The sequence below is a fragment of the Lipomyces tetrasporus genome (assembly GCF_029532465.1).
Source record: "Lipomyces tetrasporus strain NRRL Y-64009 chromosome Unknown POJ06scaffold_7, whole genome shotgun sequence".
NCBI classification, from domain to species: domain Eukaryota; kingdom Fungi; phylum Ascomycota; class Lipomycetes; order Lipomycetales; family Lipomycetaceae; genus Lipomyces; species Lipomyces tetrasporus.
Genome location: NW_026611602.1, coordinates 381,532 through 403,689, shown reverse-complemented (window position 1 = coordinate 403,689; position 22,158 = coordinate 381,532). Strand labels below are relative to the sequence as shown.

At 51.1% G+C, this 22,158-nt stretch overlaps 12 protein-coding genes across 12 annotated transcripts; 6 read left to right on the top strand and 6 right to left on the bottom strand.

Annotated features, from left to right (window-relative positions):
* Positions 1-297: 297 nt before the first annotated feature.
* POJ06DRAFT_269207 (uncharacterized protein) lies at positions 298-1,266 on the top strand (the record flags this gene model as incomplete). Its single annotated transcript, XM_056189358.1, has 1 exon — positions 298-1,266. One exon carries the CDS (start codon positions 298-300, stop codon positions 1,264-1,266), a length of 969 nt encoding a protein of 322 aa, XP_056042591.1.
* Positions 1,267-2,401: 1,135 nt separating this feature from the next.
* POJ06DRAFT_269206 (uncharacterized protein) lies at positions 2,402-3,311 on the top strand (the record flags this gene model as incomplete). Its single annotated transcript, XM_056189357.1, has 4 exons — positions 2,402-2,532; positions 2,784-2,865; positions 2,929-3,117; positions 3,195-3,311. The coding sequence occupies 4 exons, from the start codon at positions 2,402-2,404 to the stop codon at positions 3,309-3,311; spliced, it is 519 nt and encodes a 172-aa protein (XP_056042590.1).
* POJ06DRAFT_128778 (uncharacterized protein) lies at positions 3,299-4,103 on the bottom strand. Its single transcript, XM_056184339.1, has 2 exons — positions 3,413-4,103; positions 3,299-3,355 (listed from the first exon to the last, which is right to left on the bottom strand). Exon 1 carries the CDS (start codon positions 3,988-3,990, stop codon positions 3,556-3,558), a length of 435 nt encoding a protein of 144 aa, XP_056042589.1. The 5' UTR covers positions 3,991-4,103; the 3' UTR covers positions 3,299-3,355; positions 3,413-3,555.
* Positions 4,104-4,683: 580 nt separating this feature from the next.
* POJ06DRAFT_128805 (Sfi1 spindle body protein-domain-containing protein) lies at positions 4,684-7,577 on the top strand. The gene is made up of 3 exons (XM_056184340.1): positions 4,684-5,084; positions 5,144-5,358; positions 5,423-7,577. Exons 1-3 carry the CDS (start codon positions 4,892-4,894, stop codon positions 7,547-7,549), a joined length of 2,535 nt encoding a protein of 844 aa, XP_056042588.1. The 5' UTR covers positions 4,684-4,891; the 3' UTR covers positions 7,550-7,577.
* Positions 7,575-8,973, bottom strand: POJ06DRAFT_256090 (adenylate kinase-domain-containing protein). The gene is made up of 2 exons (XM_056187979.1): positions 8,336-8,973; positions 7,575-8,257 (listed from the first exon to the last, which is right to left on the bottom strand). The coding sequence occupies exons 1-2, from the start codon at positions 8,490-8,492 to the stop codon at positions 7,671-7,673; spliced, it is 744 nt and encodes a 247-aa protein (XP_056042587.1). The 5' UTR covers positions 8,493-8,973; the 3' UTR covers positions 7,575-7,670.
* POJ06DRAFT_128747 (tRNA synthetases class I-domain-containing protein) lies at positions 8,790-12,556 on the bottom strand. Its single transcript, XM_056184338.1, has 3 exons — positions 12,334-12,556; positions 12,173-12,213; positions 8,790-12,120 (listed from the first exon to the last, which is right to left on the bottom strand). Exons 1-3 carry the CDS (start codon positions 12,461-12,463, stop codon positions 9,088-9,090), a joined length of 3,204 nt encoding a protein of 1,067 aa, XP_056042586.1. The 5' UTR covers positions 12,464-12,556; the 3' UTR covers positions 8,790-9,087.
* A 174-nt stretch (positions 12,557-12,730) lies between these two features.
* Positions 12,731-13,879, top strand: POJ06DRAFT_256087 (uncharacterized protein). Its single transcript, XM_056187978.1, has one exon. It carries the CDS (start codon positions 12,805-12,807, stop codon positions 13,540-13,542), a length of 738 nt encoding a protein of 245 aa, XP_056042585.1. The 5' UTR covers positions 12,731-12,804; the 3' UTR covers positions 13,543-13,879.
* POJ06DRAFT_256086 (uncharacterized protein) lies at positions 13,880-14,621 on the top strand. Its single transcript, XM_056187977.1, has 2 exons — positions 13,880-14,383; positions 14,502-14,621. The coding sequence occupies exon 1, from the start codon at positions 13,983-13,985 to the stop codon at positions 14,199-14,201; it is 219 nt and encodes a 72-aa protein (XP_056042584.1). The 5' UTR covers positions 13,880-13,982; the 3' UTR covers positions 14,202-14,383; positions 14,502-14,621.
* Positions 14,622-15,410, bottom strand: POJ06DRAFT_256085 (uncharacterized protein). Its single transcript, XM_056187976.1, has 2 exons — positions 15,223-15,410; positions 14,622-15,160 (listed from the first exon to the last, which is right to left on the bottom strand). Exons 1-2 carry the CDS (start codon positions 15,319-15,321, stop codon positions 14,762-14,764), a joined length of 498 nt encoding a protein of 165 aa, XP_056042583.1. The 5' UTR covers positions 15,322-15,410; the 3' UTR covers positions 14,622-14,761.
* Positions 15,411-15,741: 331 nt separating this feature from the next.
* Positions 15,742-17,126, top strand: POJ06DRAFT_128640 (mitochondrial carrier domain-containing protein). Its single transcript, XM_056184337.1, has 4 exons — positions 15,742-16,052; positions 16,108-16,135; positions 16,187-16,265; positions 16,321-17,126. The coding sequence occupies exons 1-4, from the start codon at positions 15,944-15,946 to the stop codon at positions 17,005-17,007; spliced, it is 903 nt and encodes a 300-aa protein (XP_056042582.1). The 5' UTR covers positions 15,742-15,943; the 3' UTR covers positions 17,008-17,126.
* On the bottom strand, positions 17,127-18,991 carry POJ06DRAFT_128634 (uncharacterized protein). The gene is made up of 5 exons (XM_056184336.1): positions 18,785-18,991; positions 18,565-18,722; positions 18,189-18,507; positions 17,680-18,137; positions 17,127-17,627 (listed from the first exon to the last, which is right to left on the bottom strand). Exons 1-5 carry the CDS (start codon positions 18,908-18,910, stop codon positions 17,246-17,248), a joined length of 1,443 nt encoding a protein of 480 aa, XP_056042581.1. The 5' UTR covers positions 18,911-18,991; the 3' UTR covers positions 17,127-17,245.
* Positions 18,992-19,251: 260 nt separating this feature from the next.
* Positions 19,252-21,354, bottom strand: POJ06DRAFT_256074 (cytochrome P450). Its single transcript, XM_056187975.1, has 2 exons — positions 20,134-21,354; positions 19,252-20,074 (listed from the first exon to the last, which is right to left on the bottom strand). The coding sequence occupies exons 1-2, from the start codon at positions 21,188-21,190 to the stop codon at positions 19,449-19,451; spliced, it is 1,683 nt and encodes a 560-aa protein (XP_056042580.1). The 5' UTR covers positions 21,191-21,354; the 3' UTR covers positions 19,252-19,448.
* Between the last annotated feature and the right edge of the window lie 804 nt (positions 21,355-22,158).

Here is a 22,158-nt window from a genome sequence, read left to right as displayed (position 1 = left end):
TAACCCATTGTTCCCTCCCAGCGCGCAACCATCGTTCTATCGAAGTCGTCGCGTCCAGCCGACGATCCATCACGAATTGAGCAATGAGATTCTTTGTTTCTTGCCGATCAACTGTAGTTTAGTAAATGATTTCCCTCAGATTTCCCTCAACGGACTGCACAGCCACCGTGAGGTTGCAGTCATAGGGCCTTTGCCAGGACAAGGGCGAGTTTAATGTATAATACACATCCCCCAGCCCACACGCGCGTCGAGTCTCCTAAAAACCTTTGTACACATTCACATACTCGAACGCACAACATGAGATACTCAGCCCTGATATCCTCGGCTGTCGTCCTGACGGCAGCCTCCCAGTTCGTCCATGCCGACCAGCTTGAAGCGGAAAAGCTCCCGGAAAAGATAAAGGACATCTGGGACAAGCCTCTGTGGCCATGGCCAAAGAAGCCGGAGCAGCCTCCGGAAAAGAAGCCTGAGGAAAAGAAACCTGAGGAAAGAAAGGAGGAGGAGAAGAAGGAGGAGAAAAAGAAGGAGGAGGAGAAAAAGGAGGAGGAGAAAAGGAAGACTGAGAGGAAAGAGGAGGAAAGGAAGACTGAAGAAAGGAAGGAGGAGGAAAGGAAGACTGAAGAGGAACGTCGTGAATCCAGGACCGAACGTCGCGAGACTAAGACAGAGGAAAGACGTGAGAGAGAGACTGAGACGGAGAGACGTGAGAGAGAGACTGAGACGGAGAGACGCGAGACTGAGAGGAGAACCGAGACTCGTGAGACCGAGACTAAAACCGAGACTGAGAGGAGAACCAAGACTGAGACCGAGACTGAGAGGAGAACCGAGACCGAGACTGAGAGGAAAACCGAGACTGAGACTAAGAGGAGAACCGAGACTGAGACTGAGACTGAGACCGAGAGGAGAACCCAGACCGAGACTGAGAGGAGAACCGAGACTGAGACTGAGACGGAGACCGAGAGGAGAACCGCGACTGAGACTGAGACCGAGACCGAGAGGAGAACCGCGACTGAGACTGAGACCGAGACCGAGAGCAGAACCGCGACTGAGACTAGAACCACCCCGGAGACCCGTACCGAGACCCGTACCGAGATAGAGACTCAAACCGAACAGACGGTCACCACCATTGTCATTCCATCAGAGACCACGATCGTTCCTAGTATTCCAATCGAGTTTGAAGGCAAGGCTACCGAGATGCGTGTCGTGTCCTTGTACGCGACCATGAGCATCGTCTCTCTTGTTGCTTTGTTCTTCGGGCTTAACTAGACTGCTGATAGTTTGGGGTAAGTTTGTTGGTGCCACCATTGACCGCCTGAGGAGAGAAGGATACAGTGCTGGAGTATATACTAGTCGCTTCATTCTAGAGGGGTAGATGTCTGTCATCGCAATGCCCAGCTACGTGGTGTTGCTACATCCTGAAGTGGCTCCCGTTGCATCTGCCCTCGCCCGTGGGAGAGACCCCAAAGCTGATGTGGGAATAGACGAGGGACTTTAATCGAATTCCCTTCATTGATGACTATTATGACTTGCATTCACTCGTTCAGCTTTCCATTATACGGCGTTGGTATTCTGCTTGCAATTTTTTGACATCCTATTTTCATGTTTTGGTAATTTGCTGTGATCGTCTTGCATTTTTCACGTTCTGGCCAGTTCATTTGGTTGTTGCATTGGTTTGACTTTTTGTTGCTTGGGTTTTTGTTTATTTCATATTTCTGTTTATTGCTTCTTTTGTGTTTAGGGCATCTTTGTTTGAATTCGTTTGGCGCATTGCATTACTCGGCGTTGGTTTGTTTTTCTTGCATTTCCAGGCGTTTGTTGGGTTTGTCATTGCATTTTGTTGGAGTTGACTTGAATATGTTATTTTTCAATCTCAATTTCAATTTCATCTCCAAATCATCCTCTTCATTTCATTGCACTCTCAATTTCATAGCCTCATTTGCATTCCTATAATTGAACGTTTGCGTTTTTCACTTGGATCATCGGCTTTGTTTTATGCCTTCGTGTCGGGTGTGCCGGTTCTTATTTCTCAAATTTCGGTTCAGTTTCATTATTTGTCGGTTTCCATGTTTCAGGGCCGTTTTATTTGTTTGTGCCGCATTTCTTACCTTGTCCGTATATGGTCGTTTGTGTTGTTTGGTTTTGCTTGCCATTGTCAGGCATTTTCAGGGGTTTCAAGGTGTTATGCATTATATTTTGGCAGAACGTACATGTCACTTTTATGATTCCATTGGTTTTCACCGTATTTTATATACAAGAATACAAAAGGTCATTTAACCGACGAAGGATCAAAACTGATGTAGCATCGCCAAAGACAATTTCCAGCGGGGCATGGAGTTCAGGGCAAAAGTGACTGTACTTGCAGAAGGCTGTCACGGGTCCTTAACCAAGCCGCGTCATCAAGATGTACGATCTTCGACGTGAAAAGGATGTGCGGACATATGGTATCGGACTGAAAGAAGTATGGGAGGTTCGCGAGGAAGACTGGCGGGAGGGCGAAGTTGTGCATACCATGGGGTGGCCACTGGTCGCGAGGTGAGCGTCGGTCTGGTCGTGGGATTAGACTATGACAATCCCTGGATCTCTCCATTCCGCCCATGAAGCACCATCCTATTTATCCTAGCGTGCTCAAGAATGGCAAATGTCTTTTGTACTTGTGCGCGGGCTCTCAACGAAGGCGGGTTACAGTCGATCCCGCAAGCTCATCTTGCCCGGCGGCGCGCTTAGCGGGTGCAAGATCGGGGCACCCATACTGCGATCAAGAGCGGCATGCTGACAGCCGAAAGCGCGTACAACGCGATTGTCCGACAGGACGACGACTCTGCCATTGCGCTGTACGACTACGAGGACAGTATTAAGCAGTCGTGGGTATATTAAGAACTGAAGGAAGTCCGAAATATCAGACCGTCTTTGCATATGGGTGTGTATGAGGGCGTCCTGTATTCAGCGATTGACCCACTCCTGTTGAAGGGCGGGTGCCATGGACCACAAGACGTCCGACGCGCAGGCGACGCAATCGGCGCACAAGTTCAAACCGATCGACTGCCCCAAGCCAGACGGCAAGCTCAGCTTTCCATGCACTACCAAGACGAGCCGGTGCATCTGCAGGTTAAGGACCGGGTATGCACTTTGATACAGGGTCGGGCCTAAGCCGGATGCTAACGACAGCTAAGGGTGCGCACGCGAAGGCATCTTAGCCGAAATTCAAGGGCGTCGAGAATCGGTTCTGCCCTGCCGGTGTGTACGAGTACGCTCCTGATGAGACGAATCAGATGTTCAACTCTTTGTATATACGGGTATGCCATGGTTACTAGTCAGATGGGACACGCACGATATATAACCGATATTCGCCATTAAACTATATAGTGCAACCGTTAATCTAACATTCCAATGAGACGCTCTAAAAACTGTGTACCATGCAAACAAATCCCCCCAAATGAAACCAAACAAAAATGCAACCAACTAACAATACACGATAGAAATAACAAAATGCAAGAAACAAGATGCTGCAGGTCGTTGATCATAACTAGAAACACCGAGCACTAAGCCTATATTTGATTATGGCGCAGGAGTGTAGGTGGGCAATGCCGAGGAGGTCGCCGTGTAGGTGTAGGACGACGAATAGTAGTAGTCGCCGTTGACCATGGCGGTGACGTTGACACGAGGAGCAGTGTCGTTGGCGGACCGGTAGTGGGAGTAGTCGTCGTATCCGCGGAGGAGACAGAGCGAGAGTGCGACGACGAGCATGGCGAAGATCGTGCCCAGGAACAGCGAAAACACGGGTCGCTTTCTCCGGTTTGTCGTGATCAAGGACGCAGCCTTCTCGGTCAAGGTCAGGTTCTCGTAGTCGGCACCAAAGACAGTGCGGACCACGCTGGCGGACGGAGCGTAGGGAATCTCGTTGGACTCTGCGGCAGTTGAGGACGCTGACGAGCGGACCTGTTGAGAGGACATCAGAGGAGAGTCTTCGTTGATAGTGTTGTAGTTAGCCATTGCGATGATGTGATGAGTGCTGGGTGGTCTATTCTTCTATTCTCTTGTGACTTTTTCTATGGTGTTTGTTGAAAAGTGTCTGCACCTGCGGCGATAAGACGAGGAGCAGCCGGATGGGGAAACTGGTCGTGAGCAACCCACTTTGGTTCGCGACGTGGGTTAGGGAATAGTCGAGCGGGCCAGGGCACGGGTTTGTTTTGCTGCTTTAGTGAAGAACGATTGACTGTCTAGTCTAGACCGCGGGGCGGCGACAGGCGATTGACTGTCTCTTTAAACCCGGGCGAGCGCGGATTCTTTCGTGAGCCCGGACGGCGCAAACAATTGCTGTCGCACACGATTGCCGGCGGTTGCACAAACGGGTTCGGGCACGTGCGCGAACCAGCGAACACTTCGTCCTGATTGTGAACACGTGCTCGGCTCGGCCAACCCACCACGCGAAGTCGCGGGCGCCTGCGATTGGCTGGCGTGGCCGGGAATGTAAACATCAATCGTGATAGCCGGACTGCTCCTAGTCGGCTACTAACTAACTAACACGACTACTACGGCCACGTCGCCCTACTGATCCGCCCCACCAGCTGCTCTATCTGTTGTCGTAGACCATCAGACTGTAAACTGGCATTGAATCAGGTGCTGCTTAGCTGAATACTTCATCTGCCATACTATGTATGAATACACACAAAATGTCCCAATTGCTACTTCATCGACGACTGCAATCGCATCGACGCCGCGCCGACCCTGAACCTTGTGTAAACAAATTCTTGCCAGGGGCTTGTCGCGCCGGCACGCGCTTGCATTGCAACTCATCCCTGACATCATCAGCATCATCATCATCATCCTCGCCCTTCTCAATGCTCGAATATACCCAGTCCTGACGACTTTGCAATCCTCCACTGGTATTTCCATGCCCGGCGGCGAAGACAGCGGTGGGTACGACGATGACGACCCGTCCTTCACCCGCGTCTTGCCCGCCAACCTCTCCCACTTCAACCGCGACCTTTCCCAAATTATCCATCCACTTTCGGCCGACGATCAGCAGGCATTACGACCTGTATTGGACAAGCAGCACGATGTCGACGTGCAGTATTCTCTTTCAGGTCGGCTGTTATTAACTTCGGTTGGCTGCCAAAAACTTATACTAAAATCGGCGCAACAGATATCAACATCCTGCGATCAATCGTCCAGCTCGCGCTCCGGTCACAAGAATCCACAGACGCAAACAGCTTTATTACAATATTCAAGGGCTACGAGGCAGTGCTCCATCGCCGCAGAATCGACCCGTCCAAGGACACGTTCTACTTCAAGCTCGTCGTCAAATTGTGCCGGTCCGACGGCAACACATGGCCAGAAAAATTCAACAACCTGCTACGGGTGCGTGTCCTGCTTTTGCTATATTTTGATATTTACCACCCAAAGTTAACGACGACGACTACAGGAAATCAACGCGTCGCTGGTGTCCCGCAAAAAGCCGCAACTCACCGCACGATACAAGCACTTTCTCCTGGATCTGCTCCGCCGCAAGCTGCAGTTCTGGCGGGCAAGAGCACGCGACCAGAAATCCCGCTCGCGCGCGCTTCGTCGGGCGGCAGTAAAATACGACAATGCAACACTCGCGTCACAAGCGTTCGAAATATGGCGCACAAAGTTACGCATCCTTTCGGCCCAGCATGACGTCCTGCTGGAATTTGTCGACCACTATGAAGCAAAAGCCTACTTCGAGCGATGGAGGCACAAAACGAACCACGTTCGGGCCAGTCGTGACGCTGCCGCAATTGGTTTCCGCAAGGCAGCAATTTTCAGCAAATGGCGGACAAAGACCCGCAAGTTATCCCACCTTAACCATCTCGCCGCACAACTTGAACGAGCCCGCCATGGCAAAATACTCCGTCATGGCATGCGAACATGGATCTACAAAATGTATTTCCGCGGCGCGCAGCAGGTCTATGACCACAATCTCGCACAAAAGTACCTCGACACCTGGGTCCTGGCCCTCTGCGACATTGAAAATCTTGCCGACCGGGCCGACATTTTTCGCCGCGACAGGGTACGCCGAACTGTGCTCGCGACCTGGACGAACACTGCCGCTCGTGTGTCTGGACTGCGCCACGTTGCTACCGTGTTTGAGCGACGGGTGCGTTTGCGCAAGACTTGGCTCGTGTGGACCCGTCAGCTCAACCTGGCCTACGCTGCCCACGAACTCGAACTCGTCCGCAGCCTATCTAGTGTCGCCCACGGGCTCGACACTTGGCGCAAGCGGACAGCCGTCGCCATTCAAGCCGACGTCCACTACGAAACATCGCTCATGTCCCGCCATTTGAAACGAATGCGCGAGCAGCTACGGGCCGCCGTCGTGGTCGACCTGTTTGACAAGCGTCGAAAGCGGAATGTGCTCTATGCCTGGGTTCTACATGAACGGGCTGCATTGCTGTCTCGGGTTCATTCTCGCAAGCTAGTGGCCCAATCGTTCAAGCGATGGAAAAGGGCAGCAGTCCGGCGGATTGACCATGACCGCAAGACCGTCAAAAAGGTCTATGGTGGAATCAACTACCGTATTGCCAGCTCCGCCTTGAAGACTTGGCGGGCAAAGCTGCATGACGTCCGGCAGATCGAGAGTGCTGCGCGGGATCGTTACGAGTTGGCAACCAAACAAAAGGTTTTGGCAAAACTGGTGTCCGCCTTGCGACAGTTCAGGCAGTTTGAGACCACGGCACTTGATCTTCGCCGTGCGAATGTTTTGAAATTCTACATGGCCGTCTGGCGTGACCGTCTCCGACTGAGGCGACACGAGCACCGCGAAAATATCCTCCACGAGCTATTGTCTCGCAAGCGCATCCAGCACTGCCAGCATATACTGGAGTCCTGGGTCCAGCGTACGACAGAAAAAAACGACCTTGCCATTCTCGCAGACAGATATTTAGAGGACTCGTCCCGCAAGCTCGCGCGCGGTGTCCTGCGCATGTGGCGGAACAGGGTCATCGAACTTGGCGACTTTGAAGCCGTCGCAGGCCAATTCGACAGGGCAAGGATCATGGCCAGCACTATGACAAAGTGGAATGGCCGCAAGCTGGCATGGGACGAAATGCAGCATCGTGCCGTCGTCGTGTATGACATCAACAGTCTTCTTCGCGCTCAGAGCATTCTGCGACGATGGAACATGAGTGCCCTGCAGATTGGTATATTGACTGCCAAAGCCGATGTGTTTGCTGAAAAGTGGTGGAACACAAAGACGCGCGGCTTATTCGGCCGGTGGGTTGATGCCACAAGAGAGCGCCGGCGGGACCGCGAGCCGGACCTCGCTGCCGCCGCCGCCGCCGCCGCCGACGAGGAGGAGGACGACGATGACGAGAGCGATAGCGGAACGGTAATTGCTGCGACATCCGCGGACGAGTTGTTGACATACACGCCCACGCGACGACCGCGGGTCGCGTTCGCCGGGGTGACGAACACGCCCAGTGTCGAGCGATGGGCGCGATTGCGCAATAGCCCGATGTACGAAGGTCGCCGGAAGCTTTTTGTTACGCCAGTGACAAAGAATAGACGCGATGTAGGCAGGACTGTATGATATGTATTTCTACCTTGTGGGGGGGGGGGGGGTGTACGGCGTTATGGTAAGTTATTTATTGTTTATTTTTGGTCGTTGTATATACAATTTATTCCCCCGTGTGCAACCAGCAAAGCCAAACCTAATCGGCAGCTCCCGCAGCCTCCTCTGCGCAGTCTGCCGTCTCTTCGACCCTCTCGCCGAACCTGCGGACGACTTCTGTCTCCAACTGGGCGAATATCACATCCGAAGTCTCGCCAGCGACACTCCAGACCACGCCCGCGCCCTTATTCTTGTAGAACTCGACCAGCGGCTGGGTGCTGGCGCGGTATTCGTGTAACCGTTTGCGGAACACGGCCGGGTCGTCGTCGGCCCGGCGCGTGAGCGGCTCGCCCGTGACGTCGTCGCGGCCGGCGACTTTTGGCGGGTTGTAGGTCAGGTTGTAGAGCCTGCCGGACGGCACATGCACGAGCCTGTTTGCTATCCGGTCCAGGATCGCGTGTTCGGGCACGACCAGTTCGACGACAAAGTTCAGGCCCGCCCGTGCTGGCGCGAGCTCGCGCGAATCGAGCATTTCTGCCTGGCCGCGCGTGCGCGGGAACCCGTCCAGCAGCCACGAGTTCGCCGGAGTCAGCCAGTGTCGCCGGCCCAGTTCGGATGCCACGACTTCGGTCATGATATCGTCGGGCACGAGCCTGCCTTGGTTGATAATCGACGATGCCAGCATGCCTGTTTAAACCCGCATTAGCCGCATCCAAGAACGTCCTCGTCCGCCTGCAATCAATGAAACAACAATTCGCCGCGTACCGATCTCGGTGCCTTCCTTGATATGGCGCCGCAGGATATCGCCAGACGAAATGCCGGGAAGGTCGAATCGCTTGAGCAGGCGCTCGGTCTGGGTGCCCTTGCCTGAACCCGGCGGGCCCAGGAGCAGCACCCGTGCCGGCCGTAACAAGCGTGACATTGTGATATATAGTGTGGGTGTTTAAGGAGACTGCTATCGAAACGATCGCACACTGTTGACTATGAATCCAGCTTCAACGTCCTCTGTCAACCGCCTTCGTTTTGAACTCGGAGTTCCCCCCACGAACTGACAGGGATCGACGGTGAACAGTATTGGTGAGTGTAGATGATGACCTGGCGACGCGCGCCCATTTACCGGCCGGCGCGCGTGATGTCACGCCGCTCGCCCCAAGCGGCGCCCCGTTCTGTGTTCTGCGCGCGCATGCAAACTCAGGGGAGCCATTTGAGCCGCGATTTTGTTGACCTTTCGAGCGCAGCGATTACTACCATTGATAAGTTAGTAATAATATTTGTTTAGTGTCGGTAAAGAAATCGCTCGACAAACAATCACGCTAATGACCTGGCTTGGACAATCTCGATCCAGCGACAAGGAACTTTTAATATTGGATCGTCCTGGTTATAAGAGAATATTCGAACTGGCTTATCCGTTATGTACATGTATTCCTGTATAGACTCAAATATACTACACCACACAAAAATGCCCTGTTCTTGTCTTAAGCTCTAGTCTAATGTATACCAAAACCTAGTACATTCTATCACTTTAAAAGCTTCACCAGCCTCAGCGCGAACCGCGCCTCCTGCACGGTCTGCTCCTCATCTACAATCACGCCGTCCGTGGCATCCTCGTCGTCGTCCCGCAGCTCGACCGGTCGACGCAGCGCTTTGCCCAGCAGAGCCGCGTGCTCGACAAACACCTCGGTCAGCCCGATCTTGTCCTCGAGCATCTTGTACTGCACCCGCACGTCGTCGGTCGCGTTCAGACCTGCCTTCTTGCGGAGACGCTGGACTCGGTTGATGATCTCCCGCGCGAGGCCCTCGGTCTTGAGCTCGGCGTAGATGGTCTTGTCGAGGATGATCAGCACGTCCTGGTCAGTGCTGGTCTCGTGGCCGTGCGCGACGCTTTCGGCGTCCAACCCGCGGATGACCTGGAGATCGCCGTTGACAAGGTCGATGCCGTCGACAGTGAGTTTGCCCGTGTCCACGTATCCCTTGACGTCGTCCGACGTCAAGTTGGGCAGCGCGTTCTTAACTCGCACAATGTCGCGCTTGAGCTTCTTGCCCAGCGTCGGCCAGTCCGCCTCGCATCGGTACACGACACCGTACTTCTCTTCGTCGGACGTCAAGATGAGGTCGCGGATGTTGAGCTCCTCGACAATGTACTGCTGCAATCCACGGATGTCGTCCAAGTACTCCGGGTCAGGGTGCATGACGACCAACGTCTTCAGGGGAACCTTCAAGCTGATATTGCTCTTCTCCCGCAGCGTCCGGGTAAGCTCAATGACTCTCTGCATGCGACCGACGGCCCGCTCGGTTGCCTCGTCCGCCAGATCAAGACGGGCGACCGGGTACTCGAGGAAGTGCACTGACCGCGAGTCCTCCGGCAGCAGGTCGGCCGGGATGAACGGCCGCAGTCGCTGGTAGATGTTGTCGGTCAGGAATGGCGTGAAAGGAGCAAGCGTGAGCACGAGAGTATAGAGAACCTCAAACAATGTGTTCAAAGCAACAACCGTATCCTCAACGCCAGACTCGCCCTTTAGTCGTTTTCGGTTAAATCGAATGTACCAGTTCGTCATGTCGTCGATCAAATTCAGTAGACGCGGCACGACAGTGTAGAGCCGGTACTCTGCCATCTCCTGGTGGACAAACTGGATAAGAGTCTGAAGCGAGGCCAAGATCCACTTGTCCATGACATTGGTGCTCATCAGGTCCGGGTCGTACTTGAAATCCACACCTTCAGTCTTCTTGAGCAATGCGGCATGTCCTTCCCAAAACTTGTAAGAATTCCACCAGGGCAAAAGAACTTTGGAAACGACCTCCTTGACACCTTCCTCCTTGAACTTCAGCGTCTCGGCCCGGAGCACCGGCGAATTGATCAAATACAACCTCAGCGCGTCAGATCCATATCGGTCGATCACGAGTCCTGGATCGGGATAGTTCTTGAGACGCTTCGACATCTTCTTGCCATCAGCAGCAAGGACGATTCCGGTAACAATGCAATTCTTGAATGGCGACGTGTTGAAAAGATGGGTACCCAAGACAACCAACGTATAGAACCAACCTCGGGTCTGGTCAAGACCTTCGGAAATGAAGTCTGCGGGATACGTATTCTGGAACGTCTCCTTGTTCTCGAACGGATAGTGCCCGCTCGCGTACGGCATACTTCCAGACTCAAACCAACAGTCAAACACTTCCTCGACACGACGCAGGACGCCCTTGCCCTGTCGGGAAGGGATAGTGATGTGATCGATTTTGTCGCGGTGCAAGTCCGTCAATGGTCCGCACCCTGAAAGCTCTTCGAGCTGCTTCACGGAGCTAATCACGACTACTTCCTCGTAGTCGTCCGACACCCATAGCGGAATAGGTGTACCCCAGTATCGGTTACGCGAGACATTCCAATCACGAGCATTTGCAATCCAGTTTGCGAACCGCTTCTCCTTGATAACGGAAGGAACCCATCGTGTCTTGGCAATATTGTCGAGCATGTCGGGGATGATGTCCTTGACACGGACGAACCACGCAGGAACCGCTCGGTAGATGAGAGGCGTGTCGGATCTCCAGCAGAATGGGTACGAGTGATTGAGTTGACCATCGACAACAAGCAGGCCCTTGTCCTTCAAATGCTTAATGATCTTGCGGTCAGCAGCCTTGACATACTGGCCAGCAAAATCAGATACCAATTCGGTGAAGTTACCGTTGTCATCGACCGAGTTTGGCGGAGGTCGAACGTCGCTGACGATTCCGTTCTCCTCGGCAACGGCAAAATCGTCCTCACCAAAACATGGAGATTGGTGGACGAGGCCAGTACCACTGTCGTCTGTGATGTAAGTGGCGTTGACAACACGGAAGCCAACATCCTTATATTGTTCATAAAAGTAAGGGAACAACGGCTCATATAGCCAGCCCTTCATTTCGGTTCCCTTGTACTTTCCAACGATTTTGAATTTTTCCTTCTTGGGATTCTTGTAGAGAGTGGTGAGCAACGACTCCAGAAGAATGTAGTTCTTGCCGGACTTCTCATCGTGAATCTTGACGTACTCAAAGTCCGGGTGGGCTGCGACCGCCAGGTTTGACGGCAGTGTCCATGGCGTAGTCGTCCATGCTAGTAAGGCAGTGCTTGGGTCATCCTTGAGATAGAACGCGACCACAACCGCGGGATCCAGCACGTCCTTGTAATTCTGCTGTGCCTCGAAGTTCGATAGGGGAGTGGTGCAGCCGGTCGAATACGGCATGACGCGAAAACCACGGTATACTGCGTTCTTCTCGTACAATTGGCCAAACACCCACCAGACCGACTCCATAAAAGACAGATTCAGGGTTTTGTAATCGTTGTCAAAGTCGATCCAGCGACCGAGTCGATCAATCGTGCTACGCCACTCCGACGCATACCTCATGACGATAGCACGACATTCTTCGTTGTACTTTGCAATTCCCATCTTCATGACATCTTCTTTGCCGGTAATGCCTAGGCGCTTGTCGATCTCGTGCTCAACCGGTAGACCGTGGGTGTCCCAGCCGAACCGTCGCTCGACGTAGTGACCGGTCATATGGGCATAGCGGGGAACAATGTCCTAAAATACGTAAGACATAACTACGTAGGGGATTGGACCGATATGAGCGTACCTTAATTGTCGATGCCAGTATGTGACCATAATGAGGTGTACCTAAAGATTGATTACTAGCCATTCTCTAACGCCACATTTCGGCATATTGACTCCATAAGACCGGCTCAATTGTATTGGCAGTCACTAGACCTATTCAATCGTCGAACGAACGGTACATACCAGTAGCAAATGGTGGACCATCATAGAACGAAAACGGCTTTCGGCCCTCGGAGAGCTTCAAGCTGGTCTGGAAGGCGTCCCACTCCTTCCACAGAGAGAGAACCCTCTCTTCCTCACGTGGAAAGTCCATTGTGTCTGCGTGTGATAGGAATAGTGTGAATTGCAGAGTGTGCAACCTGCGATGCGCGAGAGCAATAATAGTCGGCGCTGTTCTTAGTCACACCCAGGTTCGTTCAATCATTCAAATTTTTGTGGGTGGTGGTGACTCAGTGCCTGTGTTCGCGCGTGGGATCACGGCCAAGTCGGCGCAGTGATCGAAAGAGCGTTTGCCTCCGCCGCCGTCGGTTCGCCCTGGATTTGCCATCCCGGGGGATCGTGATCGCGAGTCATCGATAAACTTCAACGATACTTTTAGGTCCGCAAACGGAGAGCCTCAACCAGTGTCCAAGCCGACACTGTCCGACACCAGCAATGGGCGAGTCGTCCCAAGGTATGGACGCCAACTCAGCCAGCCCGCAGCTAGCTCCTCAGCAGATTTCCGTTGCTCGAATGCGCAGACGACCTCGTGCGCTGTCGTACCCGCTTGTGGCGGTGGATCTCCAATTCCAGCCGCAGTCGTACACGTCCTCACCCTCTCTGGCGTCATATTTTTCGGGTTCCCAGGCATCACCGCCAGTAGGCGACGCGTCATCGATATTATCCTACGACAGTGCAAGTCGGCGGCGACAGGGGGGTGGTGGTTTGGAATCTCCGTCAATGAGCTACCGCGATGATGACAATAAGGATGACGAAAATGAGTATGGCGATGACGGCACTACGAGTTCCACGTCATCATATGCTGGATCTGACGCGGAGACAGTTCCAGAAGAGGAGGAATTTTCTGCGTCTGACTATGTGACGGATAAGATTCTTCAAGCATTTGACGCCGTGCTGTTAGATAGAGCGGTAGTAGTTCAGGCCCAGAGCTCGGGACTATTAAATGCAAAAGCACGGGAGCTTCAGCAACTGCAAGAATTAGCTGGCACACGACTACAACAAACGCGGTTATCGTACACTGAAGGCATGAAAGTCGTCAGGGAAGTACACAAAGATCTCAAATGGGTCCAGCGACATGTCGATGTCCTCAAGAAGAAGATCTCTACAATGTACCCTGAGGAATATAGCGAAGCCAGAGAGCTCATTCCAGAGATTATCGAACAGGAAGATTGAATACTGTCGGTTCAATGTTCAGTTCTGGGCTGTGATGGTCAGTGAGGTAAATATCCGGTCAGTTCCTGTATATGTATGTGACGGAGATGTACGATAAAGAAAGGAAGCATGGCTATGTATTATAAGAACTATAGGCGTTGTACTGTATAACCCATGGAGGCTGGAAGGGGAGATAATTGTATCATAGGACAAAGAACATAATTCCGGCGCTACTAATGTAATCTAGTCAACCATTTCCACAGTCTGAGTATGTCCAATTTCATGTGACCTCCCTTGTCAGTGGGTATTAGTGGAAAAGAGAGCATAGTCGATACATTAAATTTCTAGCTGGTTGTACTGTCACTTTCGTATCAGCGGTTGAGGCCGACCCGGGGGCTACGATGGAGTTCATCGCTACTTCCTCCTGTTCCCCTTCTTCCTCAATTCTAGTGCCATAGTTGATGACTGCGTCATCGCAAACGACAACAGGCTCGTTGTCTGTGACGATACTATCATTTGCATTCATGATCATGAGACCTTCAACCGCAAGCTGCAACCTAACATCTGCATATGCTGTATCAATCATGCCTGTGCTCTCACTAGGGTATCTATCTCGCGAGTTGACAAACTCGACAATATCAATAGGCTGGTCTGCTTCTCTAAGCTCGGCAAGTTCATGATAAGGATATGCAATTCTGTTGGACACTTGCGCGGCGCGACTGTCATGGCAACTGCTTGAGTCTGATGTTGTGCTAATTTCCTGCTCTGGAGTAATATCTGGGAGTTCCGGTGACTGCAGCGTTAACTGGAATAATGGCTGACTGACAGATTCGGTAGGCGATGCCGTCTGACTAGACCGGAACTACTTGGTCAGTTAGCACACATTCGCTAGATTTTCGTGATGAAACCTTGCACACCAGCCTCCAGGGTTGAATGCAGAACCGAAGTGTAACGCGAATTGCTTTTCTAAACATTCTTACAGTATAAGTGGTAGAATGCACTTGAGCGACATCAAAATTAACAGTGGATGAGCGGTGGAGCTAATGGGGACAGACATTGGCATTTGGACTGGTCAACATGGGCCATGGAAAACAAGGCCCACCGACTTCGAACCATCATTGCCGCCAGAATAGTGTTTGAAACCACAGTGCGCTCCTTGCCTAACAAGCCCTTTATTCTATATACAATATGTTACAAATTCTTTTGCGAAGAAGACCATCGTAGTAGTCGTTAATTTCTCTCAGGTTGGATCGTTGTTGTCAATGTCAATACTGATCTCGTCTTCATTCGCTAGCTCCTCTTGTGGCATCTCTACAGATGGATAATCGTCGACGTTCTCACCTGTTGCGACAGGGTTGGCTATAATAGTGCTGCTTTCTGGTTCAGGCGACTCATCTGGAGGAATGAGCATAATGTTCGATTCCGTACGCTCGATAATGTCGACCTGACAATGCTCTAACCCCAGTTCATCCTCAAGATCCTTCCATGGATTACTCAGTGCCGCCCTAATGTCAAACGCTATATTTGATGAGGCCCCTTCCCGTTGCTGCTGTGGCTGGTAAGTTCCTCTGCGACCGCGAAAGCTGCCGCGACCACCACGGCGACTGCCTCGGTGATCTTTGTTGTCGAACCTCTGACGCTTTGTTAAATTAGACACATTCCGGGAATACATGCACATTGAAGTAGACGGAAAATATGTACCTTGAATTGTTGTCCACCATGATAACCACTGCCGTATGAACTGTAGCCACCACGGCCCCCACGACTGGGACCCTGAAAGGTGCGGCCCTGGTCTGTCATAAGACTAACTGGCAGCAGACCAGATCTTGTCCGATAGCAAAATCCGTCGCAAGCTATTGCAACAAAAGAGTGGGCTGAGCCGGGAAGTGAAGCGGCCGAGACTGCGGACATATGGCAGGGGCCAGAAGAACCTAAATCACGTGCAGCAGCCACCGCTGGCCCGGGCAAACGTGATTAATTTACTGGAGCCGCCTGGGGAACCCCAAACACATTCGTAGTTACGATGCTAATGTCGCAAACTGACTGCTTTCTGTTTGCGATTGACAGTGATTTACGTAGCATCTGTTAGTTGGAGTATTTTGGTATAATTATCATCTCATTCATCGTGTGGCAATGAATGACAGGGTGCGGCGGTTGCGGGGTTGCGGGGTGAATGAAATTGTGGAGATGAGCAAGACACCAACTTTTTTTTCCCGGAGCGAGCCTCGGCTGGCGCTGCCAAACATTCCTTGCCACGTTCCGCTCGTCGTCCCGTAAGTTATCCGGCATCCCGAAACTATTATATCCTTATCTGTCCTATCCCGCACTAAACTCTCCGTTCGCCTTCTAACTCTTCGCACCATACCTCTACATTCTATAAACAGCAACAACGTCCGCATCCAAGGTATCTCCACAAGGAACCATGTCTGACGCCGCCGAAATCACAGACTCTGTCAAAGCTTCATTGATCGTTGGACAGCTAAAGTCCTTCACTGCCGGCGGCGTCGGCGGCGTCTGCGCCGTGTTGGTCGGTAAGTCGGGAGCTGATTCTTAGTTATTCTGTTGGGTCTGTTGACACGAGAATAGGCCATCCCTTTGATCTCATCAAAGTCAGGTAAGTACTGCTTCTGCCGCGCTATCTAATCGTATTTTAATGAGATGATAGACTGCAAACCGCCGAAAAGGGCGTTTATTCAGGTGCATTGGATGCCCTAAAAAAGACTGTCGCGAGAGATGGCATTTTTGTGAGTAGCCCGAGCTCGTCGATAGACGCTGTCAACTAACGGCAAATTTCGACAGGGAGTCTACCGCGGTGTTTCGCCGCCGTTGCTCGGTGTCACTCCTATGTTTGCAATTTCGTTCTGGGGCTACGATCTGGGCAAGCGAATTGTGCGGTCCGCTACCCCAGTTGCTCCGAGCGGCGACCTCTCCATCGCCCAGATCTCCGCAGCTGGATTTTTCTCTGCTATCCCAATGACGCTCATCGCTGCTCCGTTTGAGCGGATTAAGGTGCTTTTGCAGATTCAGGGCCAGTCGGGCGAGAACAAATACAGTGGACCATTGGATGTCGTCAAGAAGCTTTACTTGGAAGGCGGTATTCGATCGTTGATGCGTGGCTCTCTCGCGACCCTGTGCCGAGACGGCCCCGGTTCGGCTATCTACTTTGCCACGTACGAATACCTCAAGGAGTATCTAACGCCTGCCGGCAGTAGCATGTCACTCGGAGCAATCAGCTTTGCCGGCGGCATGTCGGGTGTGGCAATGTGGCTCACCATCTTCCCCATCGACACAATCAAGTCCAAGCTCCAGTCATCCGAGACCCACACCAACATCGCCAGGGTCACGAGCTCTATTTACAAGGCTGGCGGCGTCAAAGCCTTCTTCCCCGGCCTTGGCCCTGCTCTTGCCCGCTCGTTCCCGGCTAATGCTGCGACGTTTGTCGGTGTCGAGCTTACGCACAAGTTCTTTGATAAACTTCTGGGATAGGCAACGTTGTATCAGGATCGGTGGCTGGCTAGACTATAGGTGCAGGTCGTGGTTCTTTCTTCTTTGGAGTTTGATGCATAAGTATAAACGGCTGTTTGCGATCTGTGGTGGAATGCATATCACTTTGCTGGACTAGATTGTACAATAATGGATTCTATCTAACAGTTCATGATGACGATAATATACACCTAGTATACAACATATTTCTACATTCTCCAATTATGAGCGATCAACCGATCTATCTATCCATCCATGCTTCTTCGTCGCCAGAAATTTGTCCTCGAGCCGCCCACACGTCCGAAATTCGCGGGAAGCCACCGGACGGCATCAAACGCAGCAGTTTGCTCCGTGCGTATATATTTGCTTTCATGAATCCCTGGTCAATCAAGCTTATGCAGATATTCTCCGCGTCATCATAGGTCCACGCCATTTCAGCGCTGTTGCTATAGGGAAAAATTGCAGGACTGTCCAGTGAAGCTATTCCAGCCTGGGCCGCGACCGCAACGTCGTTCTGTCGGGACGACTGACGGATGCCGACGAGAAGTTCGTCGTATGTAAGATCATTCGGCCGCTTAGTACCTGGTTCTGGAGGCGGCTTTGATGCATTAACCATCACATCTCTGTAAATCTGTTAGCACACTGGTTCGGTGAGGGTAGGGAGAAACTCCTTACATTTGCCTGAACAAGTTCCGGAATATAATAATCTCCGACTTTGACCGCAGCAACAAGAACATCTTCTTCGCCACGAACCAATCGAAATATTTCACCAAATGCGCATTAAACCCATACAGATCTCCACATCTTAACGCCCTTTCCAGTGGCGCAAACGCCTCCCGCAACGTGCCGCCCGCGATTTCGTACAAATGCGGCCTTGCCCCTACTCCTAAAAGCAAGTTCGAAGGAATAAGATATGTCAGGATTGCACGGTGGTTGCTGATGGCAGACACATGACAGTTATTAAACGCCCACAAGAGATGCGTGCGCGCTCGTAGTAGTTCTTGTCGCAGGAAATAGAACCGTCCTAGGTAGTATCTGTATGTAACCCTCTGCGACCTTGGATATCGCGAGAACGCGATATTAGCGGTGTGAATGTTCGAGAACACGTTTGCGCAGGCCGAAGGTTGGTTTAGCTGGTCATTCTTTGTCAGTCACAAGAGCTAGACCCAGACCAATTGACAAACCTTGAAATATGCGCGACATAACAACACCGCAACGTATAAAATGACTTCTTTTTTGCTCATCTCGGTATTCTCGCCTGTCATTCGCTCGCCGCGAATAGAGTTAAACAACTTCAACAGGACCTTTGCAAGTTCACTCGTCCGCGGCATGAGCTCTTCCGCAGCACTATTGCTTGCGTCAACGTCCATCGATCTGTTGTCTCCGTTTTTGTAATTTCCCGAGTCCAGGGATATGGCGAGAGTTGTTACAAAGCCAGCTAGTTTGCCGACTGTTTGTGTCAAGATCACGCCGTGCCTATTCGAAAATGCAATCTGCAGGTCCCTGACCATATTAGCATACTCTGCCATAGACACAATAACGTAGTAAAGACATATTTACGTGAATAATTTCTCGACTAACGGATACGATTCCGCCAAACCATACGGGTCCACTTCACCCAGGACGGTAAGATACGACACGACAAACTCGTTAAATCCGGGCCATTCTCCTGAAAAGTAGTTCCTCGACTGCACTTCCGCCGAGATGTCATACGAATTCTGAGTCGTTAGTACTCTTGCACAAATAAAAATTAGCACTTCCACTTGCGAATCTCGCTTACATCCACTAGATCATTCTGCAGTGTCGCCAGGTCCGGGGATGAGAAATCGAGCGAGAACAGATTCGACAGGTCACCAGGCGACGACAGACTCCTCCCGATCCGAGACAAAAAGGCTGGCAAAGTCATGTCGATCTCAGGTATGCAGATTCTCCGTGATAGTTATGGCATCCCAACAATATCTTGCATGTCGAGGGCGAGACTCGAGCTCGGATTTCTCGCTACCAACCGCCGACCCCTGAAATTTATCTAAAGAATTCATGATGAGCTCTTTCGCCCTTCTGCCTGCGCAAACCGAACGACCGGTCGGCCACTTGCCAGTACGTATATATTGTTTTTCTTTTGCGTGTCACAGTGTTATGTTGCTATGATGGCTATTTTTCAAGTAATATTAGCGTGGTATGAATTTATGATGAGCTTATATTCCAATGTCAGCGCTATGAGAAGTGACAGATACACGGAGGAGGTAATTATAAAAGTTAATTGATTTATTTATTTATTACAAGTCCAATATACTATGTTCTAGACTATCAGAACATGGATATTATTGTGAGCTTATCCGAAAAGCACTACCTGACCAATATCAAACCAGATCACGCGAACGTCAAACATAACACGCAAACGACGTGATCACTGACGCTGTGCTGGAAATAGCAACTGCTGCAGTCTAATCCACAAATTTCACCTTCATCGAGAGCCCATCAACAAACTTGCTCGTAACAGCACTGCGAATCTTAAGGTCCTCGCCTGGATTACGCTCAGCAAACTCAAATCGTCCAACCAAGGCAATCAGCAAGCATTTGAATTCAATTTCAGAAAATCTTCGGCCAATGCATGACCGGGGGCCTTGAATGAATGAGAGGAACGAGTATGGGCTGAGTGCATCGGGCGGCAAATTGTCCCATCGGTCCGGGTTAAACTTGTTCGCGTCTTCGCCCCAGAAGCTTTTAAGCTGATTGATGGCGGTGATGACGATGAAGATTTGAGTGCCCTTCTTGACGAGAACGCCGTCGACCATAATATCCTCAGCCGCTTGGCGGGTGGTGACAGGGACCGGTGGTATGAGTCGTAACGATTCGCGGCAGACGTTATTGAGATACTTCATGCTCTCAATTCTTTCGTACGTGAGGGAAGCCAATGGATCAGTATTGTCTCCAGATCGATATGACGCGTACTCGGGGATGTGCTCTCGAATCTCGGCTCGAAGTTTAGACTGCACATCAGGATTCTTGGACAGAAGGTAAAGGGCGATCGTAGTTGCCGACGATGTTGTCTCATGCCCAGCAGCAAGGACTGCATTAAGGTATTAGCTAAACGCCAGCCTACCAATGAGTATGAGTATGCATACATACATGTCATAAGATTGTTCCTGATCTCGCGCTCCGTCCACGCTCCCTTTCCTTCCTCGATCAAAATATTCAGAATATCCTTATCTGTACTGCTAGCAGCCTTGCCAAACGTCGACGCAATCTTTTGCTTCTGCTGCTTCTCACGAATGAGATCAGTCGCAAATTTCTCAATGATTTTTTTTGAAGCTTTGACTGTCAGGTTTCGCTTTGTAGGGATCACGCCGGGTCCGAACAAAATCTCCATCGCTACTTGAATCCGCAACCAAGTGGTTACTTTGCGCACAGTGAATACATTGCGGTATGCCTGCACCAACTCGTGGTCTTCGTTTTCAAGCGCGTTGAACTCAGTTCCAAATCCAGCCTTGAATATCACGTCGAGAGTCGTCAAGTGAATCAGCGGATCAACGTCGATTATCTTCTCAGCTGGACCGGCCACCTTTCCGTCCGAGACAACGGCACCCCCGTCAAGAATACCTGCAATACGCTTCGACAGCGCCAGCGATTTCTCCAAAAACACCGGCGTGAGAGACTTGATGTGGCCGAACGAGAAGGCAGGCATCAGGAGCCTCCTCTGCCGCTTGTGGGAATCGCCTTCGGCGTTGAGAAGACCATCACCAAGCACCAGCGCCAGTGACTTCCGTGCCAAGTTCGACTTGACGAAGGTATATGAAGCAGTCTGCAATATAGTCTGCAAGGCTGCATGGGACCTCGGTACGAGTCGCTCCACTCTAAACACGCCGTAATAGCGAATAAATGACGACTCCGGACGCTCCTCAAGCCATTTCAATTGGCATGTCCCTGGGAACCCCTCATTATAAAGGTGGACGGCATGACCGAAAAACCAATGGGCCTTATCGGACGGTTGTGGAAGATGCCCATAAGGGGAGAGGAAGTTATTGTAGATTAGTACCCGAAACAGAGCACGCAACACCCAAGGCGCAGCCAGGAGGAAGAACCATAATAGCCCCAAAGTGCCTAGCGAAGCGCCTTTCAGAATCGTCCTATGCGCGACATATACCACTAGGCCAGCGCATGAAACAATGACCTTCAGGCTGACCATAATTTCCACCTGTCAGTTGGAGTCGCGAAGCTCTCTGAAAGGCAGTTATTAGTGAGCACCGGTGAATCGAGCCACCGGGAGTAAACGAAGCTTTAAATATTCTAAGAAGCTGAACTGGTGAGCGAGACTACTAAGGGCAGGGGATTATTTTGTAATATATGGCGCAAACCATCATTTCAGGGAACTTCTCGCAAGTGAGCCGCATGAGCGTCCGTGCTCATAATTTCGGCTCGGCTGACACGAACTGTTGCCTACTTGTCAGCAAGGGTCTCGTGCCGGGAACCGCAGCGAATAACTTCGAGGGGAGGTCGGATTTGTGTATCATTCTCAGTGTTATATCAAGGCTTATCGACGATCGTGGGGACTGTCGCGTGGTGTTACCAGTTGCCGCCACCATTCCAACGGAGTGCGTTTCAGCATTCACGACGTGAGCAAGGCGATGCAGATAATTCGGTGAGAATATTTGCTGCACGAAGGCAGAGTCGAACTTCTTGTTATTCAATTCGTTCTTGAAGTGCATGTAGTCAGCATTATGGCAGTTCCACACTGGTGGTCATGTGATCTTAGGAGTTGGAAATTTGGGTTCTTCCTGTAACTTGACCATATCGAAGAACCGACTATTCTTAGTAGCCATCCATGCCACTTTTGATCGAGCAAAAAAACATTTCTTAGTTTCGTTTGCTGCTAGCCGTGTGTAACGGTCATTGCACTTGCCATTGTTTCCATCTGGCATAAGCACTGATTGAATGCGGCATTATACTATTTCACCCGAAGGACCTGCTTACAGTTACTTGCAAAATTAAAATATGGCTCCTGATATGTTATATCATTCTGACGCACACGACTTAGACTACTTACAAATATAAGACAAAAATACATAAGTTATATAACTAATATATAATATTAATATATATAGCAACCCTGTTCAAATACACAAAACGAATGTTATAGTAACATGGACACAAAAA

What these genes read in the sequence shown, in the direction of transcription:
- POJ06DRAFT_256086 (XM_056187977.1), top strand. Translation starts at nt 13,983, where the DNA reads ATGACTGCGTCATCGCAAACGACAACAGGCTCGTTGTCTGTGACGATA.
- POJ06DRAFT_256074 (XM_056187975.1), bottom strand. Translation starts at nt 21,190, where the DNA reads ATGGTCAGCCTGAAGGTCATTGTTTCATGCGCTGGCCTAGTGGTATAT. An exon ending in CAGGAACAATCTTATGACAT is followed by an intron (nt 20,075 to 20,133) that starts GTATGTATGCAT and finishes ACCTTAATGCAG; the next exon opens with TCCTTGCTGCTGGGCATGAG.
- POJ06DRAFT_256090 (XM_056187979.1), bottom strand. Translation starts at nt 8,492, where the DNA reads ATGTCACGCTTGTTACGGCCGGCACGGGTGCTGCTCCTGGGCCCGCCG. An exon ending in CAAGGAAGGCACCGAGATCG is followed by an intron (nt 8,258 to 8,335) that starts GTACGCGGCGAA and finishes GGGTTTAAACAG; the next exon opens with GCATGCTGGCATCGTCGATT.
- POJ06DRAFT_256085 (XM_056187976.1), bottom strand. Translation starts at nt 15,321, where the DNA reads ATGACAGACCAGGGCCGCACCTTTCAGGGTCCCAGTCGTGGGGGCCGT. An exon ending in ATGGTGGACAACAATTCAAG is followed by an intron (nt 15,161 to 15,222) that starts GTACATATTTTC and finishes AATTTAACAAAG; the next exon opens with CGTCAGAGGTTCGACAACAA.
- POJ06DRAFT_128805 (XM_056184340.1), top strand. Translation starts at nt 4,892, where the DNA reads ATGCCCGGCGGCGAAGACAGCGGTGGGTACGACGATGACGACCCGTCC. An exon ending in CGTGCAGTATTCTCTTTCAG is followed by an intron (nt 5,085 to 5,143) that starts GTCGGCTGTTAT and finishes TCGGCGCAACAG; the next exon opens with ATATCAACATCCTGCGATCA. An exon ending in AATTCAACAACCTGCTACGG is followed by an intron (nt 5,359 to 5,422) that starts GTGCGTGTCCTG and finishes CGACGACTACAG; the next exon opens with GAAATCAACGCGTCGCTGGT.
- POJ06DRAFT_128634 (XM_056184336.1), bottom strand. Translation starts at nt 18,910, where the DNA reads ATGACTTTGCCAGCCTTTTTGTCTCGGATCGGGAGGAGTCTGTCGTCG. An exon ending in TGCAGAATGATCTAGTGGAT is followed by an intron (nt 18,723 to 18,784) that starts GTAAGCGAGATT and finishes CTAACGACTCAG; the next exon opens with AATTCGTATGACATCTCGGC. An exon ending in TTAGTCGAGAAATTATTCAC is followed by an intron (nt 18,508 to 18,564) that starts GTAAATATGTCT and finishes TAATATGGTCAG; the next exon opens with GGACCTGCAGATTGCATTTT.
- POJ06DRAFT_256087 (XM_056187978.1), top strand. Translation starts at nt 12,805, where the DNA reads ATGGGCGAGTCGTCCCAAGGTATGGACGCCAACTCAGCCAGCCCGCAG.
- POJ06DRAFT_128747 (XM_056184338.1), bottom strand. Translation starts at nt 12,463, where the DNA reads ATGGACTTTCCACGTGAGGAAGAGAGGGTTCTCTCTCTGTGGAAGGAG. An exon ending in TGGTCCACCATTTGCTACTG is followed by an intron (nt 12,214 to 12,333) that starts GTATGTACCGTT and finishes ATCAATCTTTAG; the next exon opens with GTACACCTCATTATGGTCAC. An exon ending in TACTGGCATCGACAATTAAG is followed by an intron (nt 12,121 to 12,172) that starts GTACGCTCATAT and finishes TACGTATTTTAG; the next exon opens with GACATTGTTCCCCGCTATGC.
- POJ06DRAFT_128640 (XM_056184337.1), top strand. Translation starts at nt 15,944, where the DNA reads ATGTCTGACGCCGCCGAAATCACAGACTCTGTCAAAGCTTCATTGATC. An exon ending in TTTGATCTCATCAAAGTCAG is followed by an intron (nt 16,136 to 16,186) that starts GTAAGTACTGCT and finishes ATGAGATGATAG; the next exon opens with ACTGCAAACCGCCGAAAAGG. An exon ending in TCGCGAGAGATGGCATTTTT is followed by an intron (nt 16,266 to 16,320) that starts GTGAGTAGCCCG and finishes AAATTTCGACAG; the next exon opens with GGAGTCTACCGCGGTGTTTC.
- POJ06DRAFT_128778 (XM_056184339.1), bottom strand. Translation starts at nt 3,990, where the DNA reads ATGGCTAACTACAACACTATCAACGAAGACTCTCCTCTGATGTCCTCT.